Source organism: Scomber scombrus, chromosome 8 (genome assembly GCF_963691925.1).
Source record: "Scomber scombrus chromosome 8, fScoSco1.1, whole genome shotgun sequence".
Lineage (NCBI taxonomy): Eukaryota > Metazoa > Chordata > Actinopteri > Scombriformes > Scombridae > Scomber > Scomber scombrus.
Window position 1 is genome coordinate 3,353,046 of NC_084977.1, and position 25,419 is coordinate 3,378,464.

The following is a 25,419-nucleotide window of genomic DNA, read 5'->3' on the forward strand; positions in this document are numbered from 1 at the left end:
ACAATATTTGGGGAGGCATGTGGAATGGCTCCGAGCTGAGTCGGCATTTCCGCGACAGGTTCATTGGTTGCTGGGAACAGGAGGTGACAAGCCAGATCATTCACAGAGCTTGGTATTTCACTTACATGAGCTGGTGCATTCGGCCTGGGCCCGCGTCTCACTGTCTGCAGTTATTTTACTAGATTCTTCTCTGGAGGTTTCCTCACACGCAGCACAATCCGGTGGCAGGACACATTTGTTAACGTTGCATATAGGAACCTTCTTGTTTAGATACGGGGTGATATTCAGAGCTGTTTTCAATCAAGCTGTTAAAGCAGCTTACAGCATTGATGCAGCAGTTTGGGAGATTTTTTAAACAGAGACATAACAGTGTAATGTTAGAATGTTAGAGGAGGGAACAGTCTGTAACACTGCTCTGTACTCAGACACCTGGAAGCTTCCTTTTCATAGCTGATCAGAGAAACTGTACAGTCAAACCTGATTTATATAGCACCTTTCATACAGGTTAATGTCTGTAGTTCAGATTGCTTCATAGTTGATTGACAAGTTGATGTACATGAGAGAAAATAAGAATGATAAAAATGTTTAAAAAATAAATGAATAAATACAATGTAAAATTTATAATAAAAATCTGAAATAAAAATAACGAGGGAGAAAGTTTATTAAAACATTAGATTAAAATAGATGAAAAAGACAAACGTAAAATTAAATAAAAGAGATGAAGGTTAATAAAAGCTGGACTAAAACTTCATTTAAAAAAGAGTTGAAAAAGACAAAAGAAACAGGTGAATAAAATCAGTTAGAAGAACATTTAAAAAAAAAATAGAATAATAATAATAATAAAATAAAGTAGAATAAAATTATTAAACATCAAAACAAATAAAATAAAATAGAATAAAAAGACTATAAACCATTGTTAATCAAAAGCCAGGCTGAACAGGTATAGGTTTGAGTTTAATGTACAGGGTCAAACCTATATGTATCTTGTCCTGCACTGTTTGTTCCCCTCTATAATGAATGTCTGGGCATGTTTAATGAGAAGTCACCTTGTAGCTGTCCTGTCCACAGATTCAACAGGACCAGAGAGTCTTATTATCACCAGGGAGGCGATAGATGAGAAAATGTCTCTGTAAATGTCACATGGATCATGTTATATATATGTAATTACTGTCTCTTGTTCCGAGAAGCAAGCCAACTACACCAGAAGATCTCAGACCACATTTACGGAGCCCCGATGAGGTGAGCCACCAACTCCACAACTACAAAGCTCAAATAAAAGCTGAACACCTATCAAATTTCAGCTATTTCATTGGCTCACACTGTCCTTCTACTCCAATAGGAACATGCGGAAGATGGCGCTGAGACAGTCTGATTCGTCCAGTCCAGAGTCAGGCTTCAGACGGGCCAACCCCAGCCCCAACATGAGGCAGAAGAGAGGTGAGGTGTCAGTGCTGAGGTTAACTTTGAGTGGATTACCTCCAAAATCAATCTCTTTTTTGATTTTACATGGTATGATGAAGACAGAAAAGGGCCAGATGAGACAGCATATGCTCTCTTTCACACACACACACACACACACACACACACACACACACACACACACACACACACACACACACACACACACACACACACACACACACACTGACAAACACACCCACGTTAACTTATCTGAACCTGGGTGCTGTACTTCTGACACAAACACACGATCACAAAGACACTTATCAACCCTCGCACACACAGTCAGGCCAAAAGCATGCAGGGATGCCTGACAGCCTCCACACACAGACACACACACACACACACACACACACACACACACACACACACACAGGGTTGTCGACCACAGTTGGGGATAAGATAACGGGTACAATTTCACGCTTGTGAGGAAGCCCTCGGTGTTACTTTCCAGTGACTGAGAATATCAACAGTGTATCCGCAAAAGGTTGTGTTGACCAGAGCAGTGCGCGTGTGTGTGTGTGTGTGTGTTCGTGTTCGTGTGTGTGTGTGTGTGTGTTTGTGTGTGTTTGTGCTAGACCCAAGACTAACTCAAAGAGACAGGAGGCATATTCCACAGTCATCTCCAGGGATCTACCGTGTTTCCTACCTTCCTTCTTTTCCCCTCTTTGTCTTGCACTCCTTCCTCTTCTCTCTTTCTATCAACTTTCCTCTCATCCTCACTTCCTTCTCAACAACCTTGATGCACACCTCTCTCTCTTCTTCTATGCCTCCTTATTTCTCCTTAAATTCAAAGCATAAAAAGAGCACAAACCATATTAAAGTTCCAAAAAGCAGTTTTAACCTGCTTGTGAAGAGCTTTTAAATTTACACCAAAATGAAAACATCAGCAGCTAATGAGAACAACATGGGGGCTGTTTTTACTTAGTGATTGTAACTCTAAAAAGCTTTAGATGCCCACAATGAATCCTGAAAGCTCCTGGTGAAATTGGTGGCCTTGATCAATCATCAGTCATCTAGTTAATAAATTCACAGTCAAACAGACAAAATGGGCTGTTGATCTCTTATTAGCTTAGATGTTAAGGCTTTTTAAAAATGATTATTTTGTATGTTATGGCTGTACTGGATAGTGACAATGGTGGGATGACAGGAAATGAAGAAGACAACCTGTGTGTCTTAAAGCATTTAAATCACTTACGTGCCACTAGAGGTCGCTGTATTTGGAGTTCAACTTAAACCTTAATTTAAAGTCTAAGGTCATAAGTCAGGTTTAAGGGCAGCTCAGGTCATTTTATACATTTCTAAAACGTGAAATTGTCCAGTATGTGTGATATTATGAAGCGCACGATACGATTCAATACGATACTAGATGATGCGATATAATGCGATACCATACGATATGATTTACTTTATTGTCTCCGTAGGGAAATTTGTCTTGGACTCAAAGGCTACACACATAAATGCCTTCACAGTTACAGTAATACAAAACTACAAACAGCACCAACTGTTTCAATCACAATAAAAAATTGCACATAACAAAACATCGCACTAACTAATAATGTAGTTGTGTGATTAAATGTCACATCTGCCTCAGTCCATCTCTAACTCCAGAGAGGATTGGAACTGAGGTCAACTCATAGAAACTTATAGACATGCACTAAGCTTGGGAGTCATACAGGCAGGTGAACAGAAAAACACTGCATTATAAGACTTGTCCCTACTGCAATTTAAATGTCAGCTGACATATTTGATAGATGATTTATAAATAAGTGTGAGTGGTCAAACATGTTTCTCTCAGAGTCGGTGTAGATTTGTCTACAGCTGCAACAATTAGTGGAATAATCAATTAGTTTCCAACTATTAAATTAATCACCATTAACTCAGCACTGTGATGATATTTTATTTATTTGTTATTTTATTTTATTTAGTAATTTCTTTAAAGAAAAATCCAGTCCAAAGTGTAAATTCTCTGATTCCAGCCTCTCAAATGTCAATATTTTAAGTCCTCCATGACAGTAAACTGAATATCTTTGAGTTTGAGACATTTGGGAAAAAAGTGATTGACATGACATTTTATCAACCAAACAACCAAAATAATTGATTCATCAATAATGAAAATAATAGTTAGTTGTATCCATAGATGAGTCAAAATACATGTATGAGATTATAACGTTAGGAACTCCAGACATGTTCCAAAAATGCTGGGATTGCTCTTCAATCTTATACATACATAGTGTCTCTTGCTTTCTTCATGCAGCTTTTTCCTACACTTCACCTACTCTTACTCAGAACTAGATGTAAACACACACACACACACACACACACACACACACACACACACACACACACACACACACACACACACACACACACACACACACACACACACACACACACACATCAATCTCTCATCCCCACTGCTGGGATGAAGGTAAAGGTTAGAGACAGGTGACAGTGGCTGTTGTTTTGGTCTCACCCCTCAAATGGGTGTCTGGTCACTTCTATAAAACCAACTGTCCAAACCCAAAGCTGTCTCCTCATATCTATTCACACCTTCTCCTCCTCTCTCTGTCTCTCTTCCTCCACTGTCTCCTTCTCTTTAACTCTGTTTATCTCTTCTTCTGTCACAACCTCCTCCTCCACAACTACCTACCACTTTCCAACCCCCTCTCTCTCTCTGTTGTGTGTGTGTGTGCTGCTTTTTATCTCTCTATTTCTCCTCTCTCTACTTTTTTTTTCTCACCTCATCCTCTTATCCATTGCTCCATTCTGCCTCTTCGCTCCCCTCCCCGCATCTCCTTTGAGACTGTTTTATTTCCTTGATGATGCATTATTGGTTCTAAATTACAGCGCTGTTGGAGTTTAACTTTATATTATGATGTAGAGTTTCTCACCCACACACACACACACATACACACACACACATGCTGAGAAGACACAAACACACTTTTCACTGACTTTTCAGCACTTGTTAGCTGTTTCCCACTGATGATTAACACACACACACACACACACATGCACGTGCGTCCCTGATGTCTCAGTGTTCGTCAGCTGATTCTGGAGGTGTTGTCTGATCAGTTTGTACCAGGCCGTGTGACGCAGTGTGTTTACATAAAAGGCTAAAAGTTAATTTCCCTCTCTGGAAAGATGTTTTCTCGAGTTTTACATGTTATTTACACCTGATGTTAAACTCTGCACAGCATCGGGATGGGCTTTAACAAACCATCCAATTACATCCTGTCTCATACCCAGGGTGGTGAGTTCAAGTCCAAGTCATATCTCAAGTCTCACTTCAAACGTTAAGCCATTTTGGACAAGTCCAAGTCAAATCTCAAGCCGTTTGAGACAAGTCTTAGTCATATCGCAAATCTTTCAAATAAGTCCACGTCAATTGTCATGTCAGTTCAAGACAAGTCCAAGTCTCAAGTACAGTCTCTCAGAAACAGTCTCAAGTAACATTTTGGGTCATTTGAGTTAAATCTCCAGTCAATCTTAAGTGCTTCAGGGCAACTTCGTTTCATGATCTTTGTTAAGTCCTTGTTAAGTTTCAGGCGTGGAAAGGTTGGGCTTTAAGTTAAGTCTTTAAGCATTCAGTTCAAGTTGAGTCTCAAGTCAATTTGGGACAAGGCAAACTGTCAAGTCTTGTACAGCGAGTTTAATCAAAGTCTAAATCAAGTCATCATTTTATACAAATCAGAAGCAGGTTTTAAGTCCTTTAAGACACTTCCCAGTGAAGAGTGTCAGAGCAGGCCTTAAGTCAAGCATTAATTGATTCTAGACTAGTCCGAATCAAGTGTCCATTCTCTTAGAGAAAAACTCAAGCACGTTTTGGGTCATTTGAGTGAAATCTCAAGTGCCAAGTTCATAGTCTTTGTAAAGTCCTTATTAACTTTCAAGTGTGGAAAGGTTTTGATTTAAGTTAACTTTTGAAAAGCATTCAGTTCAAGTTGAGTCTCAAGTCCTTATTTCTACATGTTGCAATGATGTCATCACTATGGTAACATTGCTTCTGTCGATTTTAAGAGCAAAACTTTAAAGAAGAAAATGTCAATGTTGTGTCTTTCCATAGTGCAAACATTTACCCCAGTGATGACATTTTCACCTGTAATGATCTTTTCTTTCTGCTGTGCTGTGCTGTGCATTCATACTCATATCCACATGCACACTACGTTTTATTACCAGCAGACTGGGATCAATGTGCAAAATAAGTCATTGCGTCTTATGATGTAGCCAAATATTCTTCCCTTTTCTCATCGTATACCATCTCGCAGTGCCTCACTGCTCCTTGTTTTCTCTCTTTGTCAGTGTGATAATCATGACAGCAGTAGCATGAGCAGTTAGAGAGCTAATCCCGCCACAGGGCTCAGACTGAGATATGTGCTTGAAACGCAAAAACCTCTCATAAAGATGTCACATGTCGTCCCACTCAAACAGAAAATCAAACAAATGTACAGAATTACGATGTTGTTGCTGTGACTGTTCATTATGCTCCATGATCCTTCACTATAAAAGGTAAATCCAAAACATAGCTGGAAGAATTCTTGTTATTCCTGCGTATTAGTGACTAAACATAGATGTGATGACGTTCAGATGATGCATGAATATCGGGTTTGGGTGGAAGGATTAAAGCATTTAGAGCTGCCGAGATGTGAAAGTCATACAACAAGAAATGACAGAAACCAGTGTTTCCAATGACAGGAAGCTCTTAAGATCAGCCATTGTCATTGTCACCATTAAAATGAGGACTTGGGTTTGACTGCTCTAAGAACTGACTCCCTAAAGACTTGATTTGACTTCAGACTTGAAGATAAAACTGTTCATGTCTTGAGTTTAAAGAAGGCAAAATCTTGAAACAATACAAATGTGACTTGACTTGGATTCATCTTGATTGATATGACACCTGACTCATACCCAAAACTTGATTTAAAAAAAGACAGAGTCTGACCAGGTTGAATCTTTACTTTGCCTAGAGTTAGAATTGGTGCTAGAACTGGTTGTCATTTCCTAACCCCCTGTGGATGCTTCTACAGTTGTCTTCAATGATGAATGATGATGAAATTTCAACTTTTAACTTTTTTTTTCTTTATTAAACAAGAATCCATGAACAAAAAATATTAATCTCAAAATGAGAATTGCAGGATTTATTCAAGATTTAGTTCTTGGGCAGTTACTCATAGAAGTACGTCTGGGCGAAATATCACAATATTTTTGACCAAATACCTCGATATCGAATTTGCAACAATATTGTAGGGATGACTGTTGGTGCTTTTTTCAAAAATACTTTCAGATTTAGATTTTTGAAAAATAATCATTAGTAATGTGGATATTATGACTGGGTAAAGACAAACAATAGAGCAGCTAGACTTACACTTATATCACAATATTACGATACCCACAATACTAGATACCCAAAATCTAAAATGATATCAATATATTGCCCAAGACTACACAGAACAATCATGAATAATTATTATAAGTACACATTGACAAATAAATACCAGCACTTTCATTCAGCATCACAGGGAATTATAATTCATTACCATTTAAAATCTTAATCACAGTGAAATTAATTTTGACATGGTTGCTCAATATCCATGTTTTTGTACCATGGGGAATAAGAATGAAAGTCTGTGCAGCTCAGCTGGAAGCATATTCCAGTGTTTGATGGCTGTAAATGAAACAGCAGACTGTGCAAAGGCAGTCCACTGCAGTGGGATGTGTAAGTCTGAGCTTAAAGCAGATCGAGAGGCTCTGCTCAGAGCGGAAAAAAGCTCTTCAGTGGTGGAGGACCAATACTGTGAATTATCTTGAATACCAGCCCTGAAACTCCTGGACACAGAATGAGATTTTCAAAATTAAAGAAGCTGTATTTGGACAAAATGTTATATTAACAGTGATTTAATAATTTCTTATCAAAAACTTTTAAGGCTTGTTTAAAAAAGAACCTCAGTTGGTTTCAGAACAGTCTTAATGGCCCGGGACCAGCAGGATATACAATAAAGAGGATGTGAAAAAATAAAAGCATGCAAATATTTCTAAATGTAACCATGTTATAATTCACTCTTTTTCTCATATTTTTAATGGGTCTTTCAAAAGTCAAATTGGAATCCAAGATTATACCCAAACATTACACCACATTAACCTTTTTGATTATTAGTCCATTAACACTAAGCTGTACATTCTCAAGTTGTTTTGTTCATCACTGTCTTTTTGTTTGTTTGTTTGTTTGTTTGTTTGTTTGTTTGTTTGTTTGTTTTTTTTGTATTCAGGATAAGACCCAAGTTATTCAGCCACTTAGCAATTTTATGAAGAGTTAATGAGAGCTTAGTGGCCACTTGTTCAGCATTTCTCTCATGAGTGTATATGATGGCGTCATCGGCATACAGTTGATTATACACATCTACACAAATGGAGCAAGTCTCAAGTCATTTTAGAGAATTCCAACTCAAGTCTCATGTCATTTTAGACAAGTTTGAGTCAAGTGTCAAGTCAGTTACATAAGGGACAAGCAGGGACTGAACTAGGTGCTTCTAATAACTTTTTTGTACCAGTCCTCACTGAGCTTTCATCCATACTCTTATTAATAAACAGACCATGGCCTGTATGCTGTAAGTTCAGCATGCTTAGCTTTAACACATATGGCCCGTGTTTATTTGCTCCTCCCTTTGTAAGGAAAATTAAATACATCACTTGCACGAGCACACGCATTTACCCATGCAAGTGTGTGTGTGTGCGCGTGTGCGTGCGAGTGTGTTGGCCTTTCATTAAGGACGAGACAGATAAAGCTCCATCTGTTAGCTCCGTCCACATGCAAACCTGCTTGAACAGTTAACCAGGGCTGACAGACTCTGAAGGCTCTCCCACAGAGAGGTCACTGTGCCCTTCAGCCCAGACACACACACACACGCAGATGGATAGATGGAGCAGGAATAGATGAGTCCCTCTCTCTGATGTACAGATCAGAATACTGGAAGTGTGTACTATACACTCACTCTATTTTAAATAACTTTTTTCATGGATGAACAGGAAGTTTTAAATGGATGAGTGATTTGATTTAGCGTCTGTCTTTTTCTTTTTCTGCTGGCAGGCTGCTCCCTCGGCTTCTCTTCATCTATACTTTCATGTGTATATGGCTTTTTCCTCCAGAATCCTGCCTCGTTCTTTCATGTATTTAGCCATTATTGAGCAGCTTCGCTCGCGATTTCAGGGGTTTATTATCTTGCTCATGGGCTATTCAGCCACAGTTGTTAAGTAAGGGGAAGGTACAGTCATTACTTCTGCCCAGACTGTTCCAGAGTCTGAACAGTGTGGTTGGGATGAACCCACAGTAGTTATAAAGGAAAAGGGACCTAATAAAATAGACATATTCTGCCAAAATGACCATTTTTACCATTTATTCCAATGACTCTCAAGCACCTGTCTGCACTGCAGGAGGGGATTATGGAACTTGAAAATACTGTAATTTTGTGAGATTAAACTATTTCTTATTTTAGGAATAGTTTGATCATTATTGAGTTCATTCTTCAACATGGTATATATCCTGATTCAAGGTCCACTTATTATCTTTTTCCATAGCTTTCAATTGCATTTCACAGTCTTCTTGAGCATGACCCAACTATGAAACGGACACACAATAACCTGTAGCAAAATCCACCTGCTGAGGAAGGCTGTGAGATACATTTAAAAGTCCAGAAGTTGGTATTTGTATGCTATTTTATTTCTAACACAAATACCTAATACGATACTGAAACATTTTTAGGAACTTGCCTCTTTTTTATGGTTGGGTGTCAAACGGATGATGTTACAGATGGTGATAGAAAGATTACCTCAACAAAAAAGCTAAACTTTGATATGCTCTTAACAGTATATCAGAGGGAGGCAAGCTTTTCTTTAAAGGATACGTTTAAGCGTTTGCAAAGAAAGAAATGCATCACAGATGAAAGACTGATACATGCTGGAAAATGAGGGATTTGAACTGAATAATTTATACTAACAAGACAGAAGATTTTTGATTTATTTTTTGCAGAATTTAAGCTTTTAAATGGCCTTTCTCGTTTATCAGCTCATATAACATCAGGCTTTGAATCTTCTACTAGGAAATTCCAAGTGTAAGAAAACTGTAAAGGTCAATAGAAATAGTGACTTAATCATATTATTTATCACAAAGAAAGTAGTTTTGGTGTCTGGATCAAAACTCAGGTATCGGCACACATTTTCAAACCATCCTCCTCCCTACTACTCTTCTGTCCTCGCTGTACTAACTCTGGCTTCCTCTTGCTTCCCCTCTCAGCTGATGCTTCAGCCAGCCAATCAGGCAACACAGCTGCTAACGCTAGGAAACGCTTCACCTTGCAGGGCCTTTCCAACAGGAGGTCGCTCCCCGCAGGTAACGGCGTGACGTCGCCACGTCGTGTGCTCGCTTATGCCACCTTTGTCCATGTCTTCATCGTCTGTTCTTTGATTTCTTCATTATTGGCAACAGTCTCGGCATCATCATCATCCTCAGTGTCTTTGGAAGTCTTCGTTGGTCATTTATTAGAAAGAAACAGCAGCAGCATCTACCTTGCCTCTGTTCTTTCAGCTTCAGTCTTAAATCTCCACTTACATAACAGCTGTTGGCCTCTTTTTTTTCTCCCTCCTATGTTATATACATTTCTGTGTCAGTGTGTGTCTCGTCGTCGGGCAGATATCTCCTGGTGTCCCAGTGCCGGTGGTATCTCAGCATAATGAAGGCCATGTCTTCCTCTACTCCCCTTTCCGTTCTTTCATCTATTTATGTTAGTATCATCTGTATCCACCCGCACTACAACAAGTAAAGTGGGATTTAGGAAAGAGAGGGACAGGAGACAGCACTTGAAGACAGTGACACAGCAGGAGATAGATAGATAGACAGAGAGAGAGAGAATGTGCCAGAGTCCCAGCAGTGGTGACACTGCGACGAGGCTAAATTCTGCAGCACGGCGCAGCACTAAATGTCAGACTCTAATATTCGAGCCCTCTTGACACTTGGAAGAGTATTAACATTTTTAGAGGACGGGCTTTTGATTCCAGGTTTTGCTTTCCATATCACAGCGGTCCGGCCAGACTTAAAGCCCCACATGCCCATAATGACACTTATAAGTGAGATGGGTGGGTGAGGTAGTGGAGTCGATTGACTATAGTTGAGTAAAGATGTCCAGAAGACCCAGAGGGATCCAACAATCTCATGAGGGAAGGACGGGAAAATGAAACCTTTACTAAGTCCATTAGTGCAACAACCGAGTCATGTCATTCTAATCACTGTTTCTAAGTTTCTCCAGAAATTCCTGTTTTCATGGTGTTGTACAGTGGCTGAGTGGATGATATGCATACCTCACTGCTGCAACATCCGCAATGCAGTTCTGATTAGATCCACTCTTGGTCCACGTCCTCTCTCCGTCCTCTGCCCATCACATAAAGGCAAAATGCACCCAAAAAATCTTTGAGCAAATGAAATTTTGCTTTCCACCACAAGCTTTTCGCTGTCTGTAATCTACTATCAACGAAACACAACACACCTGCACAGATGTTTTCACCAGCTCAAAGGACCTAATGTGAAACATCTGCAGAATGCTATGAGTTTCATTAACAGCAGATGAAAGAACTTCAAAGCAGATTAAAGAATGAGATCGGTAACAAACAGTGGATCCCAGAGCAGAGAATGACATGACTCTGTAGTTGTACTGATGGAATTAGTGGAAATGAACTGTATATTATGCTAAATTTACCACGAGTCATTAGTTTGGAGGTAATTCCACCCCTAACCCTCAATATTATTTTACCCAACTTCCACTGAGAGTCAGCTGAATCTGCCTCATCAATACATCCAGTCTTGTTAGCATATGACCAAGGCCTCGCATTGATTAGACATCTTGATGTATGTGAGAATAGAAAGAGAGGAAGTACACTATATAGGCCAATAGTATGTGAACACCCTTACTGACCTTACCGTAAAGCAATTTTAATGTGGATGAAAAACCCCCAAAATCCCTGCAGCCAGGTTCCAACATGTAGTAGAAAGCATCAAATGAATGCCCTTCATGTTATTCTAGAAGCTTATCATGTTAGCCTTCTCTTTGGGCAGGAAGCAGTGGGGTTTATGGGAAATGTGGTCTTAAAAATTGGCTGTTATTCTCGACTTAATCTAGAAAAGTCCATATTCTTTTAAAGGATGAATTTATAACACTGACTGCCATCTAGTGGTGCAGCGCGGTTCTACTCCATGACTAGAACATGGCAGAACTGTACATTTCCAATCACTTTCCAAACCCCAAATTTTAGTCTCACTCCTTATCTTGCACACTTAATATTTGTGCACACACTCCTGAGCGCTGTCTGCTGTATGAGATGGAAATCAATGCACAGTCGATGGCAGGTGTCCGGCTGCTGAATAGACTTTCCATTAACAGGAGTGTTCTGTGCAGCTTCCTGCGCTTTACAGCTGTGTATGTCCGCTCAATAAGCCCAACGTGTTTTTCGGATCATTGATGATAGGACTGAAATCAACAGCCACCACTGTGTCTACTCTGTCGTGTGACTTGGAAGCAGCCTGACATTCACATCATGGCATGGCTGGTTTTTGATTTGTTTTCAGTGACACAATGAGAAGGATTTGCTTCAGTTAAGTCACTATATGGCAGGCACGTCCACTGATAGAACACTTTCTTTCAAATAAGTGAAAGCTGCTCCACTGTTGTGTTGCAGCGTTGTTGAATCAGTTGTAATGAGACGCCCGAGCTTAAAAGTCACAGATGTTCAATTAGTGATGGCTGACAGCTGTTTATGTGAAGCCTTTGTCCTGACTTTATCTCAGTCTAATCTGACTCCTCCCTTGACATCGATGAACTGTTATTGGAAGAGTGTGTGGTAGTACAGAACTTCCAATGTACATCAGCATGTTGTAAGAATTCATTTAAATTCAACAAAGTCAACATGTTATGACAATAAGACTTGCTTGGATTGACAGTTTTTGGTTGTTTTAAGTGTAAATTCATAGTTCAAGCACACATGTTGACCTTGCGCTGAAGTCATGATGAATATATGTATTTGTTTCATCACAAATCATTCTTGCATATCTCCATTATCACACTCGACACACTTGCTTTTCCTTGCAATAGTTGGGTTTTTTGAGCGTGACATTTCATTCTTGACTTTAGAAACAGTAGTTTGATCCCAAAAAATGGGGGAAAAAAGTCAAATCAAGGTTCATTTGCTAGCTTTCAACCACACTCATGATCTTCCACTCATGGAGTTTCCTTCGGAACTTAGATGAAGACCAGTTATCATGTGGTCCATCACAAATTGATAACTGAGCAAAACCCTGAGGAAAATCATGAGATGTGCTTCAACACTAAAAAATCTAAAAAAAAATCTAGTAAGTAAACCTTGAGTGGGTTAGAGTTAGGGTTAGGGTTTTTAAAAAAAATCTTTTTGTGAGAGTTCTTTTTTTTGTTGACATTATTTCATGTCTTCACCCTCTCATGTGTGTCTGCTTGCACTGTTGTTACTTCATGGTTTATATTCTTCAGTCTCCTCGCTGTTCAGTAGATAAATGACTACTATCATTTTAACAGTTTATAAGCTTTGTGTTTTGATGCTTGTCATGTTCACAGAGTCAAAGCAATAACAGCCTCTTGCCTTACTTTATTCTCTCTTGTCTTTTCTTTGTAATCCTCTCTCTCTCTTTCTCTCTCTCTCTCTCTCTCTCTCTCTCTCTCTCTCTCTCTCTCTCTCTCTCTCTCTCTCTCTCTCTCTCTCTCTCTCTCTCTCTGTCCTCCCTTCACTCGTTGTCCGTTTCCCTCGCTGCCTCTCTGTGTCTGTCGCTCCCTGCCAATCCCCTCTCTGGCTATAGACCCTGCTGCTAAGGAGGCAGAGGTCCCCCGCCGCTTCTCCCTCACCTCCTCTCTCGCCTCCTCTTCCTCCTCCTCCTTCGCAACGCGGCGCACAAAAGGTACCTGATTAGCCATCCAAGGTCTTCCAGCCTCCACATTTTGCTACTTCTATATTGCTCTGGCTTTATACTCATTTTCTGTTCTGTTCACATTCACTACTCTAACACACACAGACACACACACGCACACACACACACACACACACACACAAACACACACCTAACTGATGAATGTACATATATACAGTTGTGTAGCTCAACAAGTACACGCTTCATTATTTCGATGCTCAGTCAGTGGTGCAGTGATGAATAAAATTGGTAAATTAAGACTTTTAATCAGTTTATTATGATGCAAATCAAAGCCAATATGAACAAAAATATCCTTTGCTGCTTGGTAAACAACATGCCTCGTGATGTTCTTTGAAAAAAAAATTCGTACATAAAAGTGCATGTACTGTACCTGTTACTGATGGCTGAAAAACAAACAAAACAAAATAATGATACATAGATTCCATAATTATTTTATTTCAGGAGAAATGACTGTCATAATCATAATCCACATTGGAACTGAAGCAGTAGTGAGAAAACTGTCTTTGTGTGTGCAGGTATAGAGTGAGGGCAAAAAAAGCTATTTTCTTATTACCTTCTCCCCATTTACTGCTCTCTTGAAAATTATGAGATGCATAGAGAAAGTCAAGCCTTTGCTGAGAATCAAAACATGTTAAAGTGTGGGGGGGGGGCAGCAAATTGAGCAGACATACATATTCTTTTTAAAAAAGTGTCGTGAGGAAATAAGAATTTTGATAAGCTGACATTTGGAACATAGGGTGACATTCAAAGTGGAAGTACAAGTGTAATTTACCACAGGAATACAGATGAGAAGTTCATTTTCAAGCAGGCAGAGGCAGAGAAGGGAATTAAAAAGACAAAGAAGAAAGCTATTGAAGTTTTCTCTTGAACTCTCTTCATCCAGTCTGTTCTTTGCTTTTATTGTATTTCTTTTTTCCTGAGTGCAAGTCGAGTAAAGTTTCAATAACATACGACAATGAGAGCGCCGCAGGTAACGAAGGCTGAATGTGGTGGAGCTTTTTCACCTCTTATATTAATTCTCCTTCACCTTGTGTGCTAATATCAGGCAAAAATATAGAAGATTATAGTAGATTTATGAAACTCATACACATGCCACCTGTGATTCTATATATACAGATTTAGTGTAGGCTTTCTACTGCTATGCACAAACTGAACTAACAACATGGGTCTTATTTTTATGGATGTGTCATGTTAAAAACATTATCACCAAGTTATTTGTTGAGATCTGGGAACACAGTGATGTTACTAAAAAGAAGTCTAACACGAACAGTCAGACCGTCAGCTGGATTTTAAACAAACTTAAACGTAAGCCAGATTTATGATGCGTTTAATTTGTAATCAGATTTCGAGTTCCCAGTCAGAAATTTCAACTGGAATTCCCACTGAGGTCAGATTTCTAACTAGGAATGTTGGAAGGTCACCAGTCCTAACCTCAATATCCAAGATAGCTGCTCTGTTCATCAACAGTGTGAACGTTGTAGTAATATCCTGCTATTAGCACTGCTGTCTTATTTGTGTCTCATTAATCAGTCGTACACACAGCACTGTCCAACTTCCTATGTGGACATGTTGCTACACTGTTTGTATGAGCAAGATACAGCAAAATGTGTTTTCTTCAACTGGTATTGCTATCAATGGATAACCTGGCTAGAACTGATTTACTGACTTCTTGAACTGGGAAGCTTCAAACTTGGTTGTGACGCAATTCCCATTCCTAGTTCCAACTTCCAACTTCTGAAGTCGATGGAACGCAGCGTTATTTTGGGGAGAAAATCAATGGTAACTGTCCATTGTCAACAACCATCACAGTGTAAAGACTTACCTCCCGCTCCAGCTTTGACTTACTCTAATGTAGTTATGAAGTTTTCCACTGCTACAATGGACTACTGCTACTGGTTTCTCCAAATAAAGTAGTTTAGATAATCTAGTTACATTTATGGCTTGTTTCTGTCTGATTGTCTGACCACTCGTGTTTCTTGACCTGATGAACTTTTTGATGAAGTTTCCAGATCTCAGCAATTACTTGAGTAAGTATGAGCACTGATAGAAACATTGAAATGGCTGAAATGTTCTTAGGCCAACTAAGACTGGGTTTATTAGCATTTCATCATGTCTGAATCCAGTATCCAATCAGCTCTTAAAATCCAAATCCTTTCAAACCACTTAGCAACTGTACTCAATGAAATGTATCTTTCTTTCATTATTTCAAGTAAAAAGCTTCACTGCTTTGTAAGGATGTTTTGGGGTTGGACTATGCTTTGTGCAGCCTTCTTTTTTTAAGTATCTGTACCTAATTAAGCTTCTGATTGCATGTATTCCCGGCCAGGTCCCCTCTCTGCTAGCATAAAGAGCAAGAGACACGAGATAAAGAGCGATCCCACTCCATTTGGTTATGAAGGTACATGGATGTGTATGTGATTTGCAGGCTCTGAGCATGCTGGGCCTTTTACTGTCACATTTTGTGTTCGGTTGTTTATCACAACTTATTTTTGTGATGTTTTTGTATTCATTTCTGGATGCTTTGTGTGTTGTGTTCTCAGTTATCTTTTCCATGTCTTGCCTGCTGTGATGAGCTGTGATTAGTGATGTGTCAAAATCACCACTAGATACAATCTTTAGTTCTTGTTTTGGTGTGTGTTTGGGGTAAGTTGAGGGTTTTGGGGCCTTTTATTTGGTTTGTTGCCAGCTTGGTTGGTTTCTGCATGAGTCGACAAGCTGCACTGCTGGTGTTTTGTGTCATGGTGTCAGTAGATCTCTCTGATCTATTCACTCCCTTGCCGTGGAATTCTTGGTATTGGTTGATGATGTTGAGTGACGATCACAGTCAAGAGCATTTGACTTCCTTCTTAGATACTTTGCGTGGTGCTATGGCTGCAGTCAAGAAACGTCAGAGCATGATTAGCAGCACCGCCACCGCTGCAGCTGGCGGCACCTCGGCCGTCCCCAGATCCACCTCCCAACCAGGTAACAACCGCAGAGGACTCATCTCCTGCTGTCATTTTTGTGCTCATCCTGGAATTGATTTTGGTTACATGTGTTTTTGTTGGTCATCAAAATGAGTTTATTTTTATCTTCTTTCTACAACAAATTGAATTCTACCCTCAGAAAAAAAAAAGGTTCTCCGAAAACCTATATAAATGCACTTTCGACCAACAAGTCCTCATACCTGAATGATATAATAGATGTGACCGTTACAAACCTAAAGGAAACTAAAGCTCATTTGTTACAGTCAAGGAAAGATGGTGGACATCGTGGTCAAAACATGATTGTTGAGGTTTGTTCTACAAGCTTTCAGGTTCAGGGTCATTCTGTGTGTGATCAGCTTCTTGCAAACATGAGGAAGCTTTCACGATGGTGTAAAGACTAATGACTTAAACGCTCGGAAACATTACTTTCCTGTCAGTGAAGCACCATCACCTGCCAAGTGGAACAGTAATAACCTCTGCTTTATGGCTGCATTTTGGTGCTTAATATGTGTATTGATCCTCTGCAGGCTGGACCCAGCGGCGTCTCCCTTCCATCGACACAGAGGACTTTGAGACGATCCACTCCAGCGCCGAGGAATCCTCCAACTCCTCAGAGGAGGAAGGCAGCAATAAAAACGTAGGTGACGCTCAGAGAGGATTTAAGCTGGGTGACATTTGGAGTGTTACTGGGACAAATTTCTAAAATGTGTTCAGGAGTGAAAATGAATAAAAAGCCACATTTTATCATGAATTAAAGCAAGACATTTGGCACAAGTGAAAAATGTAGCTCAGCCTGACCCGGTCCAGTCCTACGGGGTCCCGTTAGCTTTCGCCATAAATCATCAAGACTCCAAAATCATTCGCCATCCCTCGACAGCTCTCCACTCATCCCTTTGCTTCCTCTTCTACTCATCTTTCAACACTCTCCCCATCGTTTCCTCTAAATCCCCTTCCAGCCCCCCCACTCCTGAAAGAGGACCCCTCCTTTACTTAATTACTTCCCGTGGATGCGTGTCTCGTTAGCAGCGGTGCGCTGACGACTTGACATTTAAGAAGGGGGGGGGGGGATAGGTTGGGGGATTACAGCGGCACAGGTCTGCTGGGTAACGGCAGCCTTTCCACATCCATTATAATCTGTGTGATGTGCCATAGAGAGAGACACACACACACACACTGACACACACACACTTTAAAAAGGAATCAACATTTTTTTGCATAATGTGATAGTTGACAAATCTTCGTTTTTATTTATTTCAATTCAACCTGGGTTCGTATTTACTCACAGTGAAAATAACTTGTGCTAAACGGAGCTCGTTTTCAATTGAAATGACATATTCAAAATGAACAGTCACACACTCAGTAATACCACTAAGCTATGGGAGAGTGCAGGCATCTAAAAACATCAGCTGACAACTGAACTGATTCAGATCCTCCTCTCACTATGAAGGTGTGTTCATCAGTGAACTCAGCCCTCAGATCCAATCAAAAGTCCACATCCATCAAGATATGAATATGAATCATTTTGAATCCCTTAAAGCTGCATAATTCATATTTTTACACACACTTCTGCAGGATGTAAAGTTTCTAACATTCCACATGACATAAACAAGGCAGAAATAAAATGCAAAAATAAACAGATTTATTTTACACTGCAGAACTACAAAACAACACATCTCCACACACAGTCTTGTACTATCTACACTTCAGTTGACCTAACAAAACCATACAACATACAGTCAGGAAACTGTTGCACCACATCCTGCTCCATTGGTTACTTTGCACCAGATTTTAGTCACGTACTCACTCATACGACCAAACAAGAGAAAATCCCCAAATCTTCCTACTGCAGGCTAGACTAATGGAGCACAGATATAACCTTAAAGATATAAATAATTAATTAAACCAAACAATAATCTTCATTTGAACTTAATGTCATTTATTGTTCTGACAGCGAAAACTATTTAAATAATAATATGAATAGGAATATTCTCAAAAATGTAAATGACTGCAATTGTTAATATCATACTGTGTTTATAGACGTTTAACAGGGAGATTCTGACCATTCAAATATTGTTTAACAAGTGAAGGGATTACTTCACTCTATTTCTGGGCAAAGCTTATTAATCAGATTTAATTTTGGCTTTTGGACACACAAATCAACGTTTATTATCAATCAATCATCAAACTTTATTAATATAGCAGCTTTCATACAGGTTAATGTAGTTCAAAGTGTTTCACAGTTGGTTGACAAGCTGATAATAAAACATGACAAGTGACAAAACAAAGAAAAGGAATAAAAATGATAAAGGAATCAAGACAGAGAAAGAATTACAAAGAAAAAATTGAGACTAATGCACACAAGAGAAAAAACAAGTAAAATAAAGAGATAATAGAAAATAAGAGTGAATAAGAGAAAATGTTTATTAAATGTTAGGGTACAAAAGTAGATTAAAATAATAGGTTAAAATATGAGAGCTCATCTGCCGATGGTGACGTTTGTCTTTTCAAGCAGTTAACGTTAAGCAGTGATCATCAGTCTTTAAGTTTAGTGAATCCACACAGTTTACCATCCTGTAGTCACATCCAAAATGTAACATAGTTCAAGCAGAGTTTGACTCCATCTTTTCTTCCTGCAGGGAGACAGCAGTCGTTTCCGGGTGCAGCTGACCTACGAGTCCCGTGAAGCTCGAGACCTTTCTCTGGAGTCGGGCGACTTGGTCCAGTTTGTAGAGGAGGCGGAGAACGGTCACTGGTGAGTTCCAGTCTGCTTCACTGTAGCTACTGTGAGGAAGCCCCCCCCCCCATCACTCCCTGTCCCCCTACTGACTTAACACTATATCTGAGACCTCTCACTGTGCAGGTCCACATCTGCCAGTTCAAACACATCTTGTACCTAAAATGAGGTGCGAGAACACTGGATTACCAGTTTGTTCCCAGTACAACAAGAGCTAACATGACTCACAAATAAAGCAAAAATGAAACAGTCTGACATTGCATTTTACTTTGTTTATTATTACTTTGTGACCTCAATAAATTATAATTGCAATACAATGCTTTTTACTTCTCCTAGGGACTTTATATTTTTAGCTCAGCACTTCTATAGCTGAAGCACATCTCCATAGCAACACAAGAACCACACTTTGCTTATTATTATTATTATTATTGAGTCCTTTTATTATTTTTTCTGCTTAGGTTTGCTCTTTAGTCCCAGCGTGCTCAGCAGTTTGTTGCTGAGAAGCTCGTTAACATCTGCATACTCGATTTTTATGATCTTTATTTTTTACTGGTCAACATTGTGACATCAGTACTAAGGTGCTCGTCATGAAAGTGGAAGAACTGATGTCAGAGGTCAGTTGTTAGCAGCAGGTGAAATGTATGATTCAGGTAGTATTACACTGAGTACGCTAACGCCCACAAATTCCTACATTTCCCAATGTCACACACCAAAATTTGGGATGGCTGTGGTTCAAGATGTAGAGCAGGTCGTCCATTAATCAGATCATCAGTTCGATTCCTGGCTCCTCCAGTCAGCATGAAGGTTACTTTAGAAATGTAACAGATTACTAGTTACTCTATGTAATGTAAGTATTTCAATGACTTCATCAAAGTAATGTAACTTATTACATTTGATGACATTTTGATGACTTACTTACTACGTGATTACCAAAATCTAAGTCCAGCTGTTTTTCATGGATACTGACATGATTTATAAGGGAGATCATTTCCTATAAAGCAACATTTATCTCTCATTTGAAAATGTATTCATTAGTTCATGTAGATTTTGGAATATAAAATAAAGATATTTGATGAATAAAGTGGGTTTAATTGGTACTGTGGCACCGTTTAAGCCCATGTGTGCTCCAAATAAACCTAAGTCATGATTTATTTACTAGATATAAAAAAAACATTGATTTCAAAGAATTAAAAACGGCAATATATGTATTCAGCAACATGTTTAATATCAAAAAATGATAAAGGTGTGACTTCAGATGTAACCTTCTTTGTAATCATCCACATTTTTATCAGTAACTGTCATTTAATGACATATTTTTTCTCAGTAACTGGAACAGATTACACTTATATTTATTTTGTAATTAAATCACACAAGGCCGTTACATGTAACTAGTTACTCACCAACACTGTTCCTTGGGCAAGATACTCAACCCCAAATTGCTCCCAATGGCTGTGCAAACAGTGTATGAATGTGTGTGAATGGGTGAATGTGACATGTAGTGTAAAAGCACTTTGAGTAGTTGAAAGTCTATAAAGTTGCTATTTAAGTTTAGATGCTATCAGATATTTGTATTCAGTGTGAGCGATGTGAGCCTACATCCACATTCATTAATCTTACTTTACTGGCTACATGGAAAATTGAGGGAATGTCTTGGCTATGTATACAATAACTGAATTAAGTTTATATTGTGCTTGTTTCTGAGCTTAGTCTGAAACATCTGGAGCAGCAGCTGTATAACTGGATGCATTTCAAACATCATCACAGCTCTCTAGTGATATTTTTGGAAGCCCGAGACAGCTCTCAGCTCATTTGGTAGAATGACTTACTAATAAAATAAAGAATTGCAACTTTAAAATCTGAAGTAACAAAGTAATATATCACCATGCAAAACACTGCATGCTGTTACATTACCAGCTGTGTAATAGTCCTTTAACTGAGCAGCTAAACAACCACTGTGTTAAATTTGCAGCCGGCTGTCGGGGGAGGAGGCTGGTTGGTTGGTTGAGTGAGCTGTTGTTCCAGAAAAGAAAGTTTTTAGCAGGCAGCACCTGGTGAAGCAATCACTGACTCATTGGTATTTATCAGCAGCTCTTTCAACCACCTGCAGCTATGGGACAGCTCAGTGGGCCATATTAGCGTGGATGTTTCACCAGGAACCCGCTCAAATGACCCTAATGGTACTCTGTGCTACCTGCCGCTCCGCTATTTAGAACGCACTAATCTTCGGGCTATCAGCTCGGTGAAAAAATCACACCGTCGTGGCCTTTTATTCATGCGTTATTTGGCAACAAAATGAGGCGGTAGATTGCATCGGTCCTGGTGCCAGCACGCTTCTACAGAGCCAAATTTTAATTGAAATATACACACGGTGGCTGTAACAGCGGTGTTAATGGTGACACTGAAGCTCCGTGTTCATCCTCAGCAATATGTTTTAGACAAAACAGAGCACATGTCTGATTATCTGTCCCAGCAATGAGAAGAAACGACACGAGCGTGATTAGACTGAGAGCCGCATGATTCATCAGTGTCAAGCAGTATACAGTGTTACAGGATATCACACATTATGTTATCTACATGCAGATTCATTGTCATCTGCATTATGTCAAATTCATATATGTGGAATGTGGAAGTGGTCAGAGTCATTGTGTGCCTGTAGAACAAAGAGGAGATGTGCTGCCTGTTTCTATTTTCTTTCACTTTCTCCTCACAGTGGTGACTGTAGTAATTATGTCACTTAATTGTTTTCACTGATGACAGAGTAGGTTGGTCTGTTTCATTGCTGCCTCACGCTGTTTTTAATTGTTTTCACACCTCACAGTTTTATATGCAAGAAAAATTGTAGGTAGAACAAATAAGAATTATTTTTAATCTAAATCTGCATTGACAACCGTACAATATGAAATAATAATAGTAATAATAACAATAATAATAATATAATAATAATAATGTATTCATATAGCACTTTTCACAGAAAAATGTCATAAAGTGCTTTTCAAGAGAAAATATAAAAAGGTATGACAACAGTCCAGTCATAGATACACATATTCATATAAAAAACAAACAATAATAATGAATAATTAAAGAAATAAACCAAAATAAAGATGAAATGCTGATGTCAAAGGTTACCCAAACAGATGTGTATCCTTTCAGTTTGGATTTAATTACATTAAATAGAAGTTTTTGTGACAACTTTAGTTTTCAGAAAGTTTCCAGGTTTTTCCCTTTTGTTCACGTTCTCAAGTACAAAAACATTTTTTGAGCAACTTGAACCTAATTAATCAGTGATTTAAGTGTTCAAATCAATTTCAATTCAAACTTTATTAAGGACACACCTCATGTGGCGTCCATGTTATTCCTCTATATTTCATCTGTCACTACACTACATGTGTTCATGCATTAACCCTCCTGGTGTCAACTCATTTCATTTAGATGAGGTCTGTTGACCATCATTTCCAAAAACATTTTTGTCATTTGGTGATCAACTATTTTGAGTTGAAAGTGGAGATGGGTGATGGTGATGCTCAAACAGTGCCAAAGATTGAATTATTTCAGCTTCTGTGCTTACTTTTTCCCCCTCATCACCAAGTTCTTTTTCCTCACCCTTATTTTGTGAGGGGTGCCAGTTCTTGTACAGCTTCTTGTGTTTTGACGAATTTGTTCATATTTCTCAAAGTAGGGATGAACATAACATCATTTTGGTGTCATTAGATAAAGAGTTTAAACAGATTCCCAACAGGGACAACGCTACATATAACCTGATCAGTAATATGTGCTACATATGCTGTCATACCCTATAAAAGAGCTCCAAACTGTCCATGGCATAAACTGCTCTAACTTATACTAGATAGTATCAGAGTTGATGATGTTATGTAAGCTCACATAAGGAAAACCTTTTTTTCCCCCACTTCCTTTCTATCTGCTATCTGTAATCATTACCCATACCACGGCTTCCCTGGTTAAAAGTCTATCTGGAGTCTGGTCCACATTAATCATCCCAGACTGAGAGAGGAAATGAGACTAGTGCAACAACTGCTCCTCCACTGCCCCGATCTCTCTCTCTCTCTCTATCTCTCTCTATCTCTCTCTATCTCTCTCTATCTCTCTCTATCTCTCTCTATCTCTCTCGCTCTCTATCTATATCTCTCTCTCTCTCTCTCTCTCTCTCTCTCTCTCTCTCTGTCTCTCTCTCTCTCTCTCTCTCTCTCTCTCTATCTCTCTCTATCTCTCTCTCTCTCTCTCTCTGTGCGAGGATTAAAGGCTCAGCGCGGCTCGCCTCGGAATTAAAATTTCATTCACTTTTAACATTACTCTGATGGAAGCGCTGAGAGATACAACAACAAAACATGTGACTAATGGTCTATTGCCAAATCAAGGGAGGCACTTTGAAAAACACAATGGCCTCAGATGAATAATAAATCAGTGTTTCATTCACCACGCCGCCACCGCCGCATCTCTCCATCCATCTATCGTTGGGGATGAAAAACAGCTGCCACCGCCTTTATGGAGGGAAAAAAAAACCGCCTCTGGAATCCAGCACTGAGGGAAAGAAAGAAAGAAAGAAAGAGAGAGTGTTTTTGGTCTCATGCAAGCTCTCTACATTATTTTATTTTTTTTTGGAAGTGACTAATACTCTGTTAGATAAAAGCTCGACTTGCTTTGAATACGCTCATTTTTCATCAGCTCATGCATATTTCAGCCCTTAAAACCATCTCCTGTCGTCTGCATCTATGGGTTTTTTTGCAACTAAAAGGTCTCACTCACTCGCTCTCACACTTGAAGAAAATGAAGAATTTATAAGTCCTGCCGCTTTTTTGTCTTTTTGGCTCGTTTTTTTAGATGGTAGTTAATGTGCAGCTGTACAGAATTCAAACAGGCAGATATGAGCGTGCTTTTTGGTGTGTTGTCAACTTCTAAGACAAGTGTGTGTGTGTTTGGATGTGTGTAATACTGCTGACAGTCACTTTTTTTTTTTTTTCTCTCTCAACACAAGCTGTAATATACTTGCTATTGTCCCCCATCCCAAGAGCTGGTTGCACCTCTCCAGATTTAGGCTTGTCATTTCACACCCACATCCACACACACACACACACACACACACACAGTGTCCCTGTCTCAGCCCCCTCCAGGCTCGCTGTTGGCAGTGTGTGGTATATTTGTATAAGGGCTGAGAACACATTAGCACATCCAACCACATCCTGCCAACACTAAGTCACAGTACGAGCAGAGTAAAGAGGGAATTATTCCACTTTGATGTCTAATGCCAGAGTCTGGAGGCGACTTCTTACATCCTCAAAGTCAACTTTTTTTGGAGAAGTTAGAGGGCCGTCGGTGGCTCAGCTGGATGAAGAGTGAGATTACATGATTTGGGAATAACGAGTGATGGGACAGAGTCGGACAGAGTCAAACAGTGTTGAGATGCTGCTGAAAAAGTGAAGAGATAAAAAATCAGCAGAGAAATGATATCCTTATTAGGTCATTCTTTAGGTCACATGACCAGTGCCAACATGCAGCACGGATGCAGGATGTAGAGTTTAGAGAGGCGGAAATGAACCATAACCTTTTCATTTACCCGTTTTAGGTGTCTAACCTTCAATATATAACATAGTTTATTTCCCATCAACATGATCCCTCGCTAACCTTATCCACACTATAATATGAGCTGTATGAAGACATCATTTTAAAAACACTTTGGCATTCTTACAAAATCTTGTCATCTGCCTGTTGGTAGAGTTTCATCATCCAGCGTCTGGTTTTAAATTCTAATGGTTTGTATTTGTGGATATTAGGGAGGAAACAGACATGTACTAACAGGGGAAATTGTTTAATAAGCATCATCAGATGGCAGAACAGAGCCACAGATGAACTGAAACATACTTTGCTTGGTTAAAGTTCACTTAGCTCCAACTCTCTGCACAGTTTGTCATTCTGTCTCAATCCATCATTTCACCAGATGTTATTCTTTTTTTTTTTTACCTTTTTCTTTCAAATTGCAGCATAAATAAGTCAATGAATCAGTTTAATTTAAGATGTGAGTTTCTGATAACTCAGATACAGTGTACCCATCATTCATTAAACTTATGAGTGCATTTACTCAGTTGGTCAAGTCAAGTCAAAGTTTAACTCTGTAGCACATTTAAAACAAGCTCAGTTGACCAAAGTGCTGTACAGATTTAACCCACAAGATAAGAACAATTATGAGTACAATTAACTATAAAATCACAAAAGATAAAAATGAAAGTCAGGATGTCTAAAGCTGCGTTCAG

At 39.2% G+C, this 25,419-nt stretch overlaps 1 protein-coding gene across 3 annotated transcripts in view; it reads left to right on the forward strand.

The window, feature by feature from the left end:
- Positions 1-25,419, forward strand: part of mcf2l2 (MCF.2 cell line derived transforming sequence-like 2) — a 148,643-nt gene that overhangs the window by 116,329 nt on the left and 6,895 nt on the right. Inside the window, exons 26-33 of one of the 3 annotated variants that reach the window (XM_062423509.1) lie at positions 1,188-1,239; positions 1,340-1,437; positions 9,749-9,844; positions 13,328-13,426; positions 15,783-15,854; positions 16,307-16,420; positions 16,950-17,059; positions 19,059-19,174. In XM_062423509.1, coding sequence (XP_062279493.1) covers positions 1,188-1,239; positions 1,340-1,437; positions 9,749-9,844; positions 13,328-13,426; positions 15,783-15,854; positions 16,307-16,420; positions 16,950-17,059; positions 19,059-19,174 — 757 coding nt within the window. Of the gene's footprint in view, positions 1-1,187; positions 1,240-1,339; positions 1,438-9,748; positions 9,845-13,327; positions 13,427-15,782; positions 15,855-16,306; positions 16,421-16,949; positions 17,060-19,058; positions 19,179-25,419 lie in introns of those variants that run through there. The other 2 variants (XM_062423508.1, XM_062423507.1) reach the window with 2 other exon arrangements.